General features: G+C 38.5%; 1 protein-coding gene across 15 annotated transcripts in view; it reads right to left on the bottom strand.

The window, feature by feature from the left end:
* The window catches only part of MAP3K9 (mitogen-activated protein kinase kinase kinase 9), a 122,928-nt gene that overhangs the window by 80,817 nt on the left and 27,335 nt on the right, over positions 1-14,776 (bottom strand). For 14 of the 15 annotated variants that reach the window (XR_016466886.1, XR_016466887.1, XR_016466888.1 and 11 more), the window contains exons 4-10: positions 14,427-14,575; positions 11,353-11,528; positions 8,690-8,930; positions 7,843-7,965; positions 6,962-7,115; positions 2,588-2,700; positions 1,120-1,935 (exon numbers count right to left, since the gene is read on the bottom strand). Coding sequence is in view for 5 of the 15 variants with exons in the window: in XM_090141108.1 (XP_089997234.1) it covers positions 1,120-1,935; positions 2,588-2,700; positions 6,962-7,115; positions 7,843-7,965; positions 8,690-8,930; positions 11,353-11,528; positions 14,427-14,575 (1,772 nt within the window). In the remaining 10 variants the exon portion in view is untranslated. Of the gene's footprint in view, positions 1-15; positions 398-1,119; positions 1,936-2,587; positions 2,701-6,961; positions 7,116-7,842; positions 7,966-8,689; positions 8,931-11,352; positions 11,529-14,426; positions 14,576-14,776 lie in introns of those variants that run through there. The other variant, XM_090141112.1, reaches the window with a different exon arrangement.

The raw sequence follows: 14,776 nt of genomic DNA, 5'->3' as shown, positions 1-14,776 counted from the left end.
GGGAAACATGTTAGATGTCACTTCTAAAAGGTTCCGACAAATCTTATTGTACGTACACTGCGAAAACATTTTCAAAGCAGAAAGCCTCCATTCAGAACCTACAATCTCCACATCTTCAAGACTGAAGAGAATAACTGGTTTCTTTATTCCTATATCGTTCTCAACACATTGTGAAACACCTGATTCACTTGCCTGGCACAGGCAGAGTATTTTGTTCATTCTCTGATTTGTTTTCTTCATTCTCAGACTGCACAGCATGGATTTGACCTCCTATCAGAGGTAAGAACTCTCCAAATCCTTTGGAAGGCACATTATCCATTAACAGCTTGAATGGATCGGGGAGACACTTGCACAGCAGGATGTGTGACACCTGTTTGCAGTGAGTTAGACCAACTCCCTAGAAGAGTCATTTAACAAAATCTAATGTAGACACTTTGTTTTTCTTGTTTGGTTGTTTTTAAAATAGAACAAAACTTCTCGTGAATATTTTAATGACTATTAACCCGCATCTTACTGTAGACTTCCATTCAACAGACAACCTCATATTTCATTTAGTCTAGCTAAACCAGACTTAATTTTCACATTCTAGTCTTTTCTTTGCTTGTGAATTACTAGGGGGGGAAAAAAAAAGCATTAAGTTGTCTAGTCACAGCCACTCCTAAAGACTGTAACAATGAGAACATTACCTACCAAGGAAAAACCCTCTGGCTTGTGAAGGAATAAGAGCAAGAGCAGCAGAGGCCCCACACTGCTTTAGAGATCCAGTCTTCACTGCCTTAAAGATTATAATTTGCTTTGAAGTTGTAACAGCAATACAAACAAGTGTATAAAGGCAACAGAGATGGAATTCTGAGAAACTATTAAAAATGAACAGTATTTGTACCTTGATACAATAACATGGCTCTGCTTTACAACATGATGCAGAGAGTTCCTTGGTGTATAGGTGATGGAATAGAGACTATTACTGTATTATTCCAGTCATTATTTTTGTAAAGACACGAGCCCTGCCTGTGGGCTGGAAACAGATGCTGTATATGCAATATCTTTACTTCCTAACAAGTATCTATACTGTTTGGGCCCTTCTTCTGAAGAAGAAAAGGAAGATGGCTGAAAACCTACCTGCTCCCAGTGCTCCAGTTAAACAGCTACTGGAAGGGCATCCACTGGTTGGGCACCCATTGACAACTAGTCCAGTCCCTTTGATGGCCCCATCAGAAGGTGTGCGCCTGTGCCCGCCTTGCTGGGTGTGGGAAGAGACCGTCACATGCGTGGGAGTGAGGGACTGGTTGGGGTCTTGTTTGAATCTCTCAATCTGGACATTAACTAGTGGGTTATTAATGGCTGGCAAGGGAGCCTTGACTGTCACAGGGCTGACAGGCATTTCGTATACCACAATCTCATCACTGTCTGAGCGCAGCAGGGATCGGGTGGAATTACATTCGGAAATGGAAGACAGGGAAAGAAGGGTGAGGGATGTGGATGGCTCGCCAAGCAACAACATGGGCTCATCTTTCTTGAAGATTTTTCGAGAAGGAGGGCTAGTGCTCCTGCGTGGGCGTCCAGCTCGCTGGAAAATGCTGTCACGTTTTTTCTTCTCTTCCTTGGGTGGCTCTGGCTCCTCTTCAATCAGTAGCTGACACTTCCCCGCTTCTAGCAGATCGAACCCCAGGCCTGCAGCAGCCAGAACCGCTCCACAGCCAAGCAAGGCAATCTCACACCGTTTGTGGTGGGAGCCACTACGTTTGAGGCTGTTGGTGGGTGTAAGCTGTGGGGTGCTTGTAGCAGAGTTCACAGGAGTGGATTCATCATTGGCATCACTAGAAGGCCCATCCCAGTCATCATTCTTCTGAAATGGGATGCAGAGGTATGACTGGTTGTGCCCAGGTGAAGGGTGCACTTTGCCCTCCCCATTAAGACATTCACTGTCTTCATCATCTGGAAAGCAAATGAAAAGAAGTTCTTTGCATGGATGCAAGACTGGCTAATTTCACCGTTTTACAAATATACATGAGAGTTAAGCTTCTTCTCAGAAGATGCAACCATCCTACTCATTACAAGCACTGTTTACCAATTGCCAAATGCTCACAAGCTACTGACCTCAAAACAGACAGCTTGAGACAAGTACCTGAAAACACCACCAAAGAAGTTACTGACATATTGATTTTTTCATGAACCATTAAGGAAACAGCATACCAGAAGTGATATATACTCCATTTACCTCCAAAGTTTGTACGTATGGGAGTGATGAGTGAAAAGGTAGGAAAATGATAAGAATCTCTCCTTGGCAAGTAATGGTGTAACCATACTGCTCATCTAAATATTAACAGGAAAGGAGTTGAAAGGAATTGAAAGCATGGAAAGAAGAGGGGAATTAGGAGAAGCTTGCTAGCTTAAAAGAATAAACAAAAAAATAAAATCCAAAATGTGAAGGTACTTATTTCACTAAGAATAAAGTAAAAGCAGACACCAAAATGAAAACATTGCTGTAAGGTGAAGACAAGGAAAAGTTCATTCAATTGTGAATGGAAGCAGAATATCAAAGCGGAATACCAAACAAGAGAATATCAAGTCCAGGTAATTCCTTTACCCATCTCTGCTAAGCTGGTGAATCCTGGAAAAGCAGGTGCAGTTCTCTGAATCTTCCCTAGGTTTGGTGCACTGGATGACCACTGTTTGTATCCTTCTACCAGAGCTTTCAGACTGAAATAATAGAAAGAATAAGATGTAGAGTGCTGAAAAAAAACAAATTCCTCCCTTCTATATTCTCCATTGCTCTATTTAGGGTATGTATTAATCCATCTTAATTACATAGATTTACGATCCTCTGCTAGCGAGATATTTTACAACACTTCCCTCATTTGTAATAATGTAACAGTCAAAAGATCTCTGATGATAAACAATAGCTATGAATGCATGGTAATACAAAGTACTATGACATAGTAGATGAGACAGTTTCTTCTAAGGCAAACATGCCATGGCAAGTACAAAATAAAGCGCTCAGTAGGAGGAGGGGAAAAAGAGCTCTAAAAACATTTCCATGTGAAATACAAGTGAAAAGTGAAAATCAAAAATCACTCAGTGGGAATACAGTATGTTGAAGTCATTATAACAACAGAGTCATGCTTCTATATTATAAGAATATATTACATTCCTCTAGAGAAAATATTGTTTTGAAATACAAAAAGTTAAAAGCTACAGAAAAATGTGTAACAAGACCATAGTTCATGTTATTCTTTTAGTTACAGACCAAAAATATAAAAAACAAAGACCAAAGTAAATCCCTACATCGAAGTCATCTGAGTTTAAAGGCATCTTGCTTTGCACCTAAGTTTCTCAGTAGTCCCTGTTAATAGATATTCACTGTCATCATCCTATATGCATGCTGCACCACTTTCACAATATCAGAAACAACAACAGTAAGTTGCACAATTTTGATGCCTCAACAAGCCGACTAGATTTATTTTTCAGTCATCAGTGGTCTCCAAACTGATAGTTTTGTGGTGTCCTTCTACGAACTCCAATATTAAACCCATCAATACTGGTGAAAAGCTTAAAAGCACTTACTCAGAAAACTGAATGAAAGGAGACAACATCTATGGATGGTCTGAATGATCTCAGATGAACATACAATAGCATCTATCTGTTATTGGAAGAATTGAAGAGAGAGACCTCTTCCAGCAACATGACCAACTTGTGCTGTTCTTTGAGAAGACAGCTTACATATGCTCATATTCTCCCTTCTTTCCAAGGGAAGGATTGTAATCAAGTCCCTCTCCTTATTCTCATTTTTCACTTGAATCACTCTGCATTTGTAAGATTACTTTCATGGCAGGATTTCAAGGTCACATTATATCAAGGTGGTAAGGATTTTTTTTTTGTCTTGGTATGTTTTTTCCTCTATTCTCAACCTAAATGGTATGCCCTGCTTGTTACAAGATTAGCTATATTTTTATGGCAAAGTCACAAGGTCTTAGCTTGATGTAGTACTTGTTCAGTTGGTTGAAGATCAACCTATACACATGACTTTTCAAATGCTCTTTCTATTCCCAACATTCAGAAATAGTTTCGGATCATACTAAAAGCACCTCATACAGCTCCCATCTATCTTCAGAGTTCATCATTTTCTCATCCTTAATCATTCTGGCTGAATCCTATTTGTCAAGAAAGACAACCACATGATTTTACAAAATAAGCCCAATTTATTCCCTCCACACTACACTCAGCTATGAAATGAAATACAGCAGGGAATGCAAGTTGTATCTATATTATCTATGCGTACAACATATACAGTTAGGATAAACATCGTAAAGCAGACTCACATTAAGAGAAAAATGAACGATATTAGCAGAGTGATCACATCTAAGATTGCGTCAACCCATAACACAGGCAGACAACTACTAAGGGAGCCTTCAGTGGGGCAGTGAAAACACTATCCTCTCTGCACAAAGAGAGCGATGACTACAGTCATATTGACAGGCAGCAGTGATCTTCAGTTTAGCCTTTACTTCATAGTCAAGTATATACAGCCTTGGAAAGTGCCTTTTATTATACAGGAGGGCACATAAACTTCTCAGAAAAATCTTCCCTTGCCAAAACCAGACAGATTTGTTTCTACTTACATAGCATAGTTTAATCTGAACAGAAATACAAATAGCTATCAGAATAATTTTGCGACTTACTAACTTTCTTTTTAAGTTACAAAATCCATATTTTTCCCCTTTGTTTTTGCTCCTCCTCTCCCCGAAATTATAAGCAACACTACCAGGAGATTCAGAAGATCTTGCAGAGGATATTCCTGAGAATACACTGTAAGATCACAATTGAATTTTCACAGTGCTATTCCAGCATAAAGCTTTATCCAGTCTCAGTAATTCAGCGTAGCAACCTTCTGCTGCTCTGTGTATTTCTTAGGCTCAAACATAAATGCAGAAGGTTGAATAACAAGTAATCTCCACAGGATTAAGTAAAGTTAATTATAGGTTTACTCACATTAGAGATTTTCATAGCAATTCCTATAATGCAATTCTTGCATAAAAACCTGATAATGTCCTATGGAAAATACATGAAAAGTGATGAAAAAGATGAATATTCATGTTGGCTTGGCCACAGAGCTGTATAAGCATATGGAATAGTAGCACTGCTGCTACCCAAATAGTGTCATGGGGAAAGCTTAAACTGGACTTCTCTGTGCTAAGTCCAGCTCTTCACTTAAATCTAATATTTTATCCCCCATCCTCCCAAATTAGAATTAGACAAAAAAAAAAAAAAGAACTAAAAAGAGCAAGTACTCTATCATCTGAAGCACTAATTTTTACTGCAGTCCTGTTCTATTTAAATCTGCAGTCTGATATGATCTTTTTGGTATCTAACAGTCCGTAAGAAAGAAGGCAACAGACTCTTCAGCAGGGTCTGTTGAGATAAGACAAGGGAAAATGGTTTCAAACTAAAAGAGGAGAAATTTAAATTAGATATAAGGAAGAAGTTCTTTAAAATACAGGTTGTGAAACACAGGCACCAGTTGCCCAGAGGGGTGGTGGATGCCCCATCCTTGGAGACATTCAAGGTCAGGCTCGACAGAGCTCTGAGCACCCTGATCTCACTGTAGGTGTTCATGTTCATTGAAGGGGGGTTAGGCTAGATGGTCTCTAAGAGTCCCTTCCAACTCAAATGATTCTGGGACTCTATGGTCTCAGTAAGAAGCAGTTCATTAATGTTAACCACACTGACCTCTCAGCAATACTATCGCATTTCAAGTACTCTGCAAAATGCTGTCATCTTACTGTGAGCAATCACAGTTAGCAAGCAACTCTTTTTAGGAGTCCACGCTCAAAAGCAACTCAGTTCTTCAAACCAAGACGGAACAGGAAAAACAAAACAGAAAACAAAAAAAATCATCAGAAGAAGAGGCTTATTTCCAAAATTCTAAGCATTATTTCAAGGCAGAAGTGTTGTTCTACCAGCTTCAGCCATCTCCTTTTTTAAAAAAATAAAAAATAAAATAAAAAAAATCAATGACTGTAAAACAGTCAGTTTTAATTCTGAAAAATGCAATACTCCATCTATAGAACAGCAAGCTGAAGTAGCTTCCTCCATACTGCCCTGTTAAAACACGTGCTAAGAGTACCTTGGATGGAGAATGCAGCTTAGTGTTGCTGAATATCGAATACTTCAATCTAGGCCTTCCTGTACAGCATTATAGTGGTGACACAGTACATAAACATTTAATTGCCAGGAGTTCCATGCTCAAACACATAATATTAAATTATAATCATTGATCTTATTTTCCCTGCTAAAAAATACACCTAAAGTCAAACTATCAATTTAGCAGTGGAAGTAGTTTTAGATTCCACTAAAAAACAACAGGTATTCAAACCTCTCAGTCTTAGGCTGTTAAAATATTCCTATACTTCAAGTGAAAGTAAAAACATGAAGTCACAAAACAAGAATCTATAGAAAAGGGCCAGGTACAACTTGCACCTGTGCTAAAAATCGCTCAAAATCTGCTAAAATTCACTCAAGGTATATGTGTACTTTTCAAAAGCTGGAAGAGAAGATATTTGCCTGGTTCCGTCAGAGGCTTTTTAAACAACAGCATGTAAAAGACTGAGAGAACATAGTTGAGAATTATAAAATAACTATTTTCAGCTGTAATATGAAACAGCGTGAAAAAAAGAAAGCTACAGAGAAAAGAACAGCTACAGAGAAACAGCTAAGACGACATTCTGCTCAAAATAAAACTAAGGTAATAGCAGACAGGAAAAGCATCAGGTCAGGGCTGGACCTCTAACAAGGAAATGAACACAACAGTTCTCTAATCTGTTTAGAATTTCTAAAGCCTTTGGTACAGCAAATATGTAAGCAGAAAAGTGCTTGCAAGAGGAAAGGCAAATCTCCTTGGAAACAGCTCATAACCAGTTTCAGAACATGGACATCAATCTAATTCCAGGTTCCCTCCTCTTACCTGTCCTCTCCTGCACCTAGCTCCTTGTGACAAAGTGAGCTTGGTCCCCAGGTGCGTCCTTTTTTCTTCTGGCCTCTCTTCTCTTCTTCCTCTCCTTCCTCCTTTGGAAGGACTGAGTTTCGTCCCCATGTTTTACTGCTTTCAGCAGGAGTCACTTCACAAGTAGGAAAAAATGTGAAAAATGGGAAAAAAGCCAATCAGGTACACACATGGGTCCCAATGCAATGTAAAGAACACAACCCAAAAGTATGTTACAATGAAAATGTTCATTCAGAGTTATTTCCCAAAATTCTTATCATGCATCAACATTGACCAAACAAATAGATCCCTTCAAAATGACTGCAGATAGGCTTTAGTTTAGTACTGTTTTCTCCTTCAGAAGAACTAGTTTGATATCAGAAACACAAGAATTGTGACATCCAATACAAACATTATACATTAACATTCCTTTCATACTTCTAATACACACTTATCTCTCTAATTCTGGGTTATTAGGGGAACCCATTTTAATGATAAGCACCCTTGGTTCTCTTTCTCCTCATCAGTAACTTAATCTACTTCAATAACATTTCACAAATCTACTCTGCAGACTAACATTCTAAACATCAGCCTATGAACCCAAAGAATATGTTCTCTGTACAATCAAGTAGCAATCTTTCAAGAGCATAGGTAAGGCTCCAACTAATACCAAACTCACCACCCTCCCAGCCAATTGTCAAAACATTATTTTTCTCTCTCTAAATTCATACATGCAAGGGCACAAAGCCAACATTTTAGGAACATTTCTTTTTACAGTCCTGTCCTAGATATGGAATCTTGGCATCTTACCACGCTGACAGACTGCACATTTCCCAAATTCAATACTACATTGAGCTCCTTACACTGTATGGCCCTGAGTCTGGGAATAATGGTAGGACTTGCAGGAGGGCTGGAGCAGCTACTGATCAAGCTCTTCCTTTTATCCATTGTTGGAGAAGCCTGCACAGTGAATTTATGCTGGAAATCTGTTTCCAAAAGAAAAAAAAAAATCAATGCAGAAGCAGAAAAACAGTTAAAATCCTTTTTTAATACAAGAAGAAAAAAAAGAAATAACTGTTGATGGTAACCTGTAATATGCGAAATTTTCAGGGTCTGTATGGAAAATGTTTTACAGCTAATTGCAATGGTTACTTCAGGACAAAGACGTGCCAACAAAGGAAAACACTAAGTGACTTCTCAGACAGACTGCCAGTATTTAAGGTTTATTCAGGGTTACATTAGAAGTCACTTGAGTGCTGAATTAATACATGAAGTTGTGTAGTGCTACAGTATGAAAGCTTTCAACATATTTCTGATAATTTTTTGATTCTTGCCTCAAGAAATCTGATAGCTTATGGATTCAGCTGCAGCATTATATAAAATATTCCCGGAGCAGGAACATTTCCTTAAAACAACCAAACAGAACAACGTCCTTTATTAAAATGATCATTTTGAGCACTAATGTATTAAATTGCAACATTTTTACTATCAATCGTATACACTAACATCACAATCCCACTTCTTGTCTTTATAATTTGACCTGTTCCCTTTGAGGAATGCTAGCCACAAAAACATCAAGTTTAGTTCCTAGATGCCAAAGGTATGCTTTTTATAATTTAAAATGTGCAAGTATGAGCACAAAGAAGACACCAAAGCTACAGGTTTTCACCTACTCCTCCCATCTTGCCTGACACTGTTCATCTCACCAACCTGAAGGCAGGCTGATATTATTGCCATCTTTTAACTTGAGCCGACTCTTCTTGAACTTCCCCATGCGTTTCTTCACACGAGGCTTCTCCTGACACAGCTGGTGGATGATGATGTTGAGCTCCCTTTCCAGGATGTCAATCTCACGTTCTGCCAGCTCCTGTTCCCGCCTTCGGAGCAACTCCTCATGGTTCTTCTGTTCAACAGCAGCACGAGTCAGCTCTTCTTCCCATGTGCGAAGCTCCTGTAGGGGGATCAGAAAGGAGAAAGAAGAACAGCTACCTCGTGACCTGTGGGTTAAGGCTAACAAACCTATTCTGAAGGTACAGCAGCACTGACTTTTGTTCACAGCACAGCTAATGCCACTGTTGAAAGACTCAGCTGAACATCAATAAACCAAAAACAATGTTTAAAAAATTCTGTGATTGCCACTCGAGGCCCTTCAAATCAGTGTTAACATATAGACATTAAAAAAAAGTAAAGAAAAAATTTCTAATCAGCACTCATAAGACCACATCTGGAGTACTTTCTGTCTCCTTAATAAAAGAGAGACATAGACATACTGGAGAAAGGTCAGTGAAGGGCTACTGAAATGGTGAAAGAACTGAAGCATCTCTCCTATGAGGAAAGGCTGAGAGAGCTGGGACTGCTCAGCCCCATAGAAAAGACGACTCTGGTGTTTCTTATCAATACATACAAATATTCAAGGGGAGAATGCAAAGATGACAGTACCAGATTGTTCTCAGTGTTCAGAGATAAGACAAGCAGCAGTGGGCACAAACATAGAAGGTTGTCTGAACATTAGGAAGCTTCTTCAGACTGTGAGTGATGGAGCACTGGCACAGGCTGCCCAGAGAGGTTGCAGAATCTTCTTCCTTGGAGATCTCAAAAGCCACCTGGACATGGGCCTGGGCAACCTGCTCTGGGTGGCCCTGGTCAAGCACGGGTTGGAGTAAATGAGTCCTGAAAACCCTGCCAACTTCAACCACTCCATGATTCTGTGAAAAGACACTGAAACTTAAATACAGTGTCATGAGAAAAAAAAACACTGACACACACATCTTCAAAAGCCACTGGAGATTACCACATACATGGGAACTCATTTTGCAAGATTTATCATCCATATATTGAAAAAAATTAATCCTCGTTTTCCCATTCAGTAAAAGCATTTATTAACTTCAGAACTGTTTAAAAATAATCTTGCCAACTCATGCATCATAAAATAGCACAAAACCCAATTCTAACATAAAAATCAATTTAAAAAAATATCACAAAGGTAATTCCTGTCAGTTTTCACCAGATGTGGTTGCTTCTCAGGCATTAAAAAAAAAAGCATAATTCAAAGTCTTCTACTATTCATTTTGTCAACAAAAAAATGAAATAGTCTGTGAGATCTCAAAATCTTCTGTTCTTCTCACTTCGCTCCCCTCACCAAAAGGAGGAAAGAAATCAGCACTCACAGTAACTATCTCCAACTGGCTGATTCCACCACAGAAAGTAAAAACTGAAGAGCCCAAATTGAACTTCATCTGATCAAATTCATTTTTATTGTTTTTATTTTTAATAATGTCATTGTTATCTGTGCCATTACCACAGAGGTTTGGTTCATTATACTCATGAGATGAATAGGATATCAAGCTTTAATTCCTCGTTGCTATGGAGGAACACAGTGCTCAAAACGCGACAGCAGTCTAGCAACTACTGTTCTCTGTTGAAGTTTCTGGTTTTCAAGAGCTGTTCCAACAAACTTATGCCAACACACCACACACTGCAGCAGGGTAATGCCTATCAGCTTTTCCTTCTTTCCTCCAAAAGCTGCTATAGTACATGCACAGAAAATGTTTTATGAACCATCGTAGGACTTATCCCTGTTCACAAGATTATCCTCTCTTTTTCTCTGTCTTCTAAACCCAACTTCTGAGCCAAAATCAAGTTGGCTATTTATTATGAATTTACTTCTGTGTGAGAAGCAGTCAACTAAAAAAACGACTATTTCAGTGAATAACTGCAGTACTTCATACCAACATCTGTAATGTCTGTAAGGACCTTACAAAGATGTAGCAAACTGCTTTCTTTCTGGCAGTATGCTTGAAGAATAAGACTCCAATTCTTTTCACTTAACTGATGGTCACAGTTCTTTTTATTCCTGCTAGGGTCTTCATTCCCTGCTGTTTACCAGTTGTTGGATTATTCCCCTGGTAGTACTCATGTTTATTATATTTTATCCCCTTTGACTGCACCCACAGCCTTAAAGACACAAACCTGACAGAAATAAAGAAGAGATGTTTGCTGAAGTGTATAGTCTGAAGCTCTCTCTCTTATTTTTAATGTTAACAATTATTGTTGAGCTTCTCAGTTACGACGTTGGCAGTGAAGTAGTTACCAGATATATTAAACAAAGATCATTCAGCATAGGAATTTGCATAGTGTATAATGGACATTATGCTCACTACAATATTAGACCAGCAGCTAAAGATGCAGATGTTTATTTTACTTATGAATCTGCTCCAGCACGCATCATAACTCCCATTTACTCAAGGACTTACTAAAAGCTGAAGTAAAGCATGTGCAAAATTAATTCTGAGATGCCCTGAAAGATTATTCCTGAATAGGAAGTATTCTATCAAACAGAAGAACACAAGCAAGGACTGTTTTTCTCTACTTACCTTTTCTTTGGCTCTGAGCTGATCAAACATCTCTTGGATCTCTTGTTTCCAGTCTTCCTGAAGGGAATGGAAGGAATCTTTGGGCATTTCAAAGAAACCAGACTCTTCTATAGCAGTGAGATGGCCTAGGATACTGGCAAAGGAAGGTCGTGAGTGTGGGTCAGGGTTCCAACAATCTAGAACAGGACAAAGACAAGCAACTATTAAGGATCTCTTAGTAAGAAGGTTTGAGATGATGAGTGGTACTTTACTGATCCCCAGTGGCTGAGAATAGCACATGCACTGTGTTACCCTGTCTACCATTTCTCACTTTCATTGACTATTGGGTGATCATAAATCAAGCGTGGAATTTTTAAACTATCATCTGTACTTTGTGAGCACATACAAGTATGATGCTTATACACAGTTCTTTTATCACATTTACACTGCAGAGCTACCAGTCATACTGTAGAAGGGTATCTATTAGAGCCCCTTCTAAAGCTAAGCTGAGTCATTATGAATCTCTTCCACAGAACAGAAAAACTCTCCTGCAAAGCAGCCTGGGCATACTTGGGTTAAATACTGGGCACTTTGAGTGAAAACACAAGATCCAAGTAGATTATGACAACAGATAGTACATTTAGAGTTTTCTTATTTAAAAGGTTTTTTTTTGTTTATTATTGTGAGAAATTTGTTTAATAAGACTTTTTTTTTCCCAATTGCTTTTATGAGAAACCACAGATAAGATTTTTCATTAAACAATCTAATGCACTGATTTAACCAACCACAGAGCTATACAGAATTTTAGGTACCCTTATTACCACAAAGGGCAATTCAACTCGTGATGGTATGAAAAGGTTCTTCCTCTTACAGCGAGGGAAGCTGAACATTGAAAACAAATGGAAAAAGAAAACGTGACAAAGTAACATCACGATCTATGAAATCAAGATCATGTTTTTAGAAGTTACTAAATGAAATAATTTGACTTAACAGTGCCTCTGAGTGTGAAATTATTACTCATTTGATCCTCTCTGACCTCACCATTATTTTAAGTCCTGCAGAAAACATCTTTTGCTCATTCTATATCTTCCAATACTGGCACTTACACAGGTTATTCTTCAACATGTATTTTTACTCTTTTTAGTACTGCAAGATTCCTGCATGTCAAACTTTGACAAGAACCAAACAGGAAATTTCACATTCTAACATTTCTCAAAGCAATGGACAACAGCCTTTTGTGTACAAGTGGAAGACACTAATATGTGGGTCTCTCTCAATACGCTCACACTATCATTGCTCAGAATGGTCACTATGTTTGAGACATAAATCGCCACATTAAGAAGCAAGAATAATATAAATGTTCAAAAGTTTCCTAGATTTTACTGTTGAGGAAAAAGAGAATTTCTAGTGATGTCCTAAAAAAGCATTCACTTAGTCTGTTCTATGGATTGAGACACATCAAGGAGCATCTGTGATTAAAAAATAAATAAATAAAATTTCACAAAATCTGTGCAACTGCTGAGGCTTCTTTTTGCAGATCTTTTCTCTGCTTTGATTTTACTGTTACTGACATTTGGCATTTGGGAGCTTTGTTTTTGAAACTGCTGATACCAAGATGGTATTTAAGCATCTGATCAAGTTCCGGGAGGCATAAGCTGGAACACATTTGTCTTTGTGGATTTCAAATTGTTTCTCTTACCAAAACAGAGAATTAAGGATGTTAAAAGTGCTCTGAAGGTCCCCTGCTGCTGCTGACCAATTAGCAGCAATGGGTGATACAGTTGGACTGACAGTGGCATAATCTCTGCCCCCCTAGCACAAGTTTTAAGCATGGCAAAGCAAACATGACCCAAAGTAAAACAAAATGCTGTGGCCAGCCAAATGCATGAATGAGTGAGCAGGATAACTATGCAGGTGGCCCCTGGCTTTTTTTTTTTTTTTTTTCCCCCGGCCTAGATCTGCCATTATTTGCACTAATGAGGACAGTTGAAACACACAAATCTTTTCTGTGAAAAGGTAAAGTTCAGCTTTGTTTTCTCACTGATGACCACCAGAGGAGTAATTCAAAAGCAAAAGCAGCACTAGGGAAACAAGAGTTCACAGAGATGGGAAACAGCCAGAAAAACAGTTCTGGTGAAGGGGCAGAAAGTAACTGTTCCTTTGTTCTCTTCTTCTCCCTGCACATGGAGAAGCCTAGCATTTCAGAGCCAAGGGTGCTTACCCCTGTGTTCCTGGGCTCAAGCACAGGCCATGTGCCTCTATCCAACTTTCCCAAGAGAAGGCATTATTTTTAATACTATCAGCAGATACACCACTTGCATTTAAGAAATTCAGGGTCCACTGTTTTAGGGAGCCACACCAAAACAAACCACAATGGCACAACACTGTGCTCTAAGTTTCATAAGCTGGTTTCAGTTGCAGTTTCCTGTTTAACTTCTTCCAATTTAACACACCTGCAACTCTGTCACTGTTTACTGTCCAGCATATCACCTCCTTTTTTATTTTTTATTTTTTTTAGCAAAACAATACATGAGATTTTCTACTTTAATTTAACTGAAGCCTATCATCTACAGAAAAGATAACTGAAAAAATATTCCAAGAGCAGAAATATCCACCAGAATCATTTTCTTGTATAAAAATTCCTTTTTGGGGGCTAAAAACACCTCTGAAGGCCACAAAACCTAAGTTCAGCATTCGATGTTTGTGACTTTATGATTCCAGATCAACCTGACAGTGGCCAGCAAGGTGTTCAAGCTATGATCTCCAAAACAAGTTGAAGGTTTTAAACTATATCAATATATGTCAAATTTTTGGAGTCAGTGCATTTCCACTAGAAAACAAGCTAGATGATGACAACAATAGCCCACATAGTAAAAAAAATGGATGGGAATTTCACATACTACTGTTGTAACAGAATAATTGTTACAGCACATAAACAGCTATACTGAAGCCCCATAATAACTTGCAGCATTAAAAAATCCATCTGAATAATCTATGCTTTTAGGTATCAAAACCAACGCCAAGAGGCAATGGTAAACAGCACTCTAGGAACAGCATAAAATGTTCTAACCATACTCACACTAGAGCTGGCTTACCTTCCATTAGTTTGGCAAAAGGCTCTGGACATGTGGAAGGGATTGGAAGAGCAAGTTTATTCATGGCAACACCATAGGCTACTGCAAGACCATCAATTCCTCGGAACGGCACTTCCCCTGTTAGCAGCTCCCAAAGCAGCACTCCATAACTAACAGGAAAGGAAAGAGAAAAGAACGTAACTACTTGATTTTAATGCATCCTTAGTTAAGAAAGATGATAGCACATGAGCCTATCAGGCTGCCACTGGTACACTGAAGAATTTTAACCTTTTCTGGATAAGTTAATTGTGGCTGTCAAACTGGCAAAGTTCTTTATTTTACTTCATTTTTTAAAATATAATGAAAACAAA

The sequence above is a fragment of the Phasianus colchicus genome, chromosome 5 (genome assembly GCF_987193195.1).
Source record: "Phasianus colchicus chromosome 5, bPhaCol1.hap1.1, whole genome shotgun sequence".
Lineage (NCBI taxonomy): Eukaryota > Metazoa > Chordata > Aves > Galliformes > Phasianidae > Phasianus > Phasianus colchicus.
Note: the sequence above shows the minus strand (reverse complement) of the source record. Positions and strands in the feature narration are given on the sequence as shown.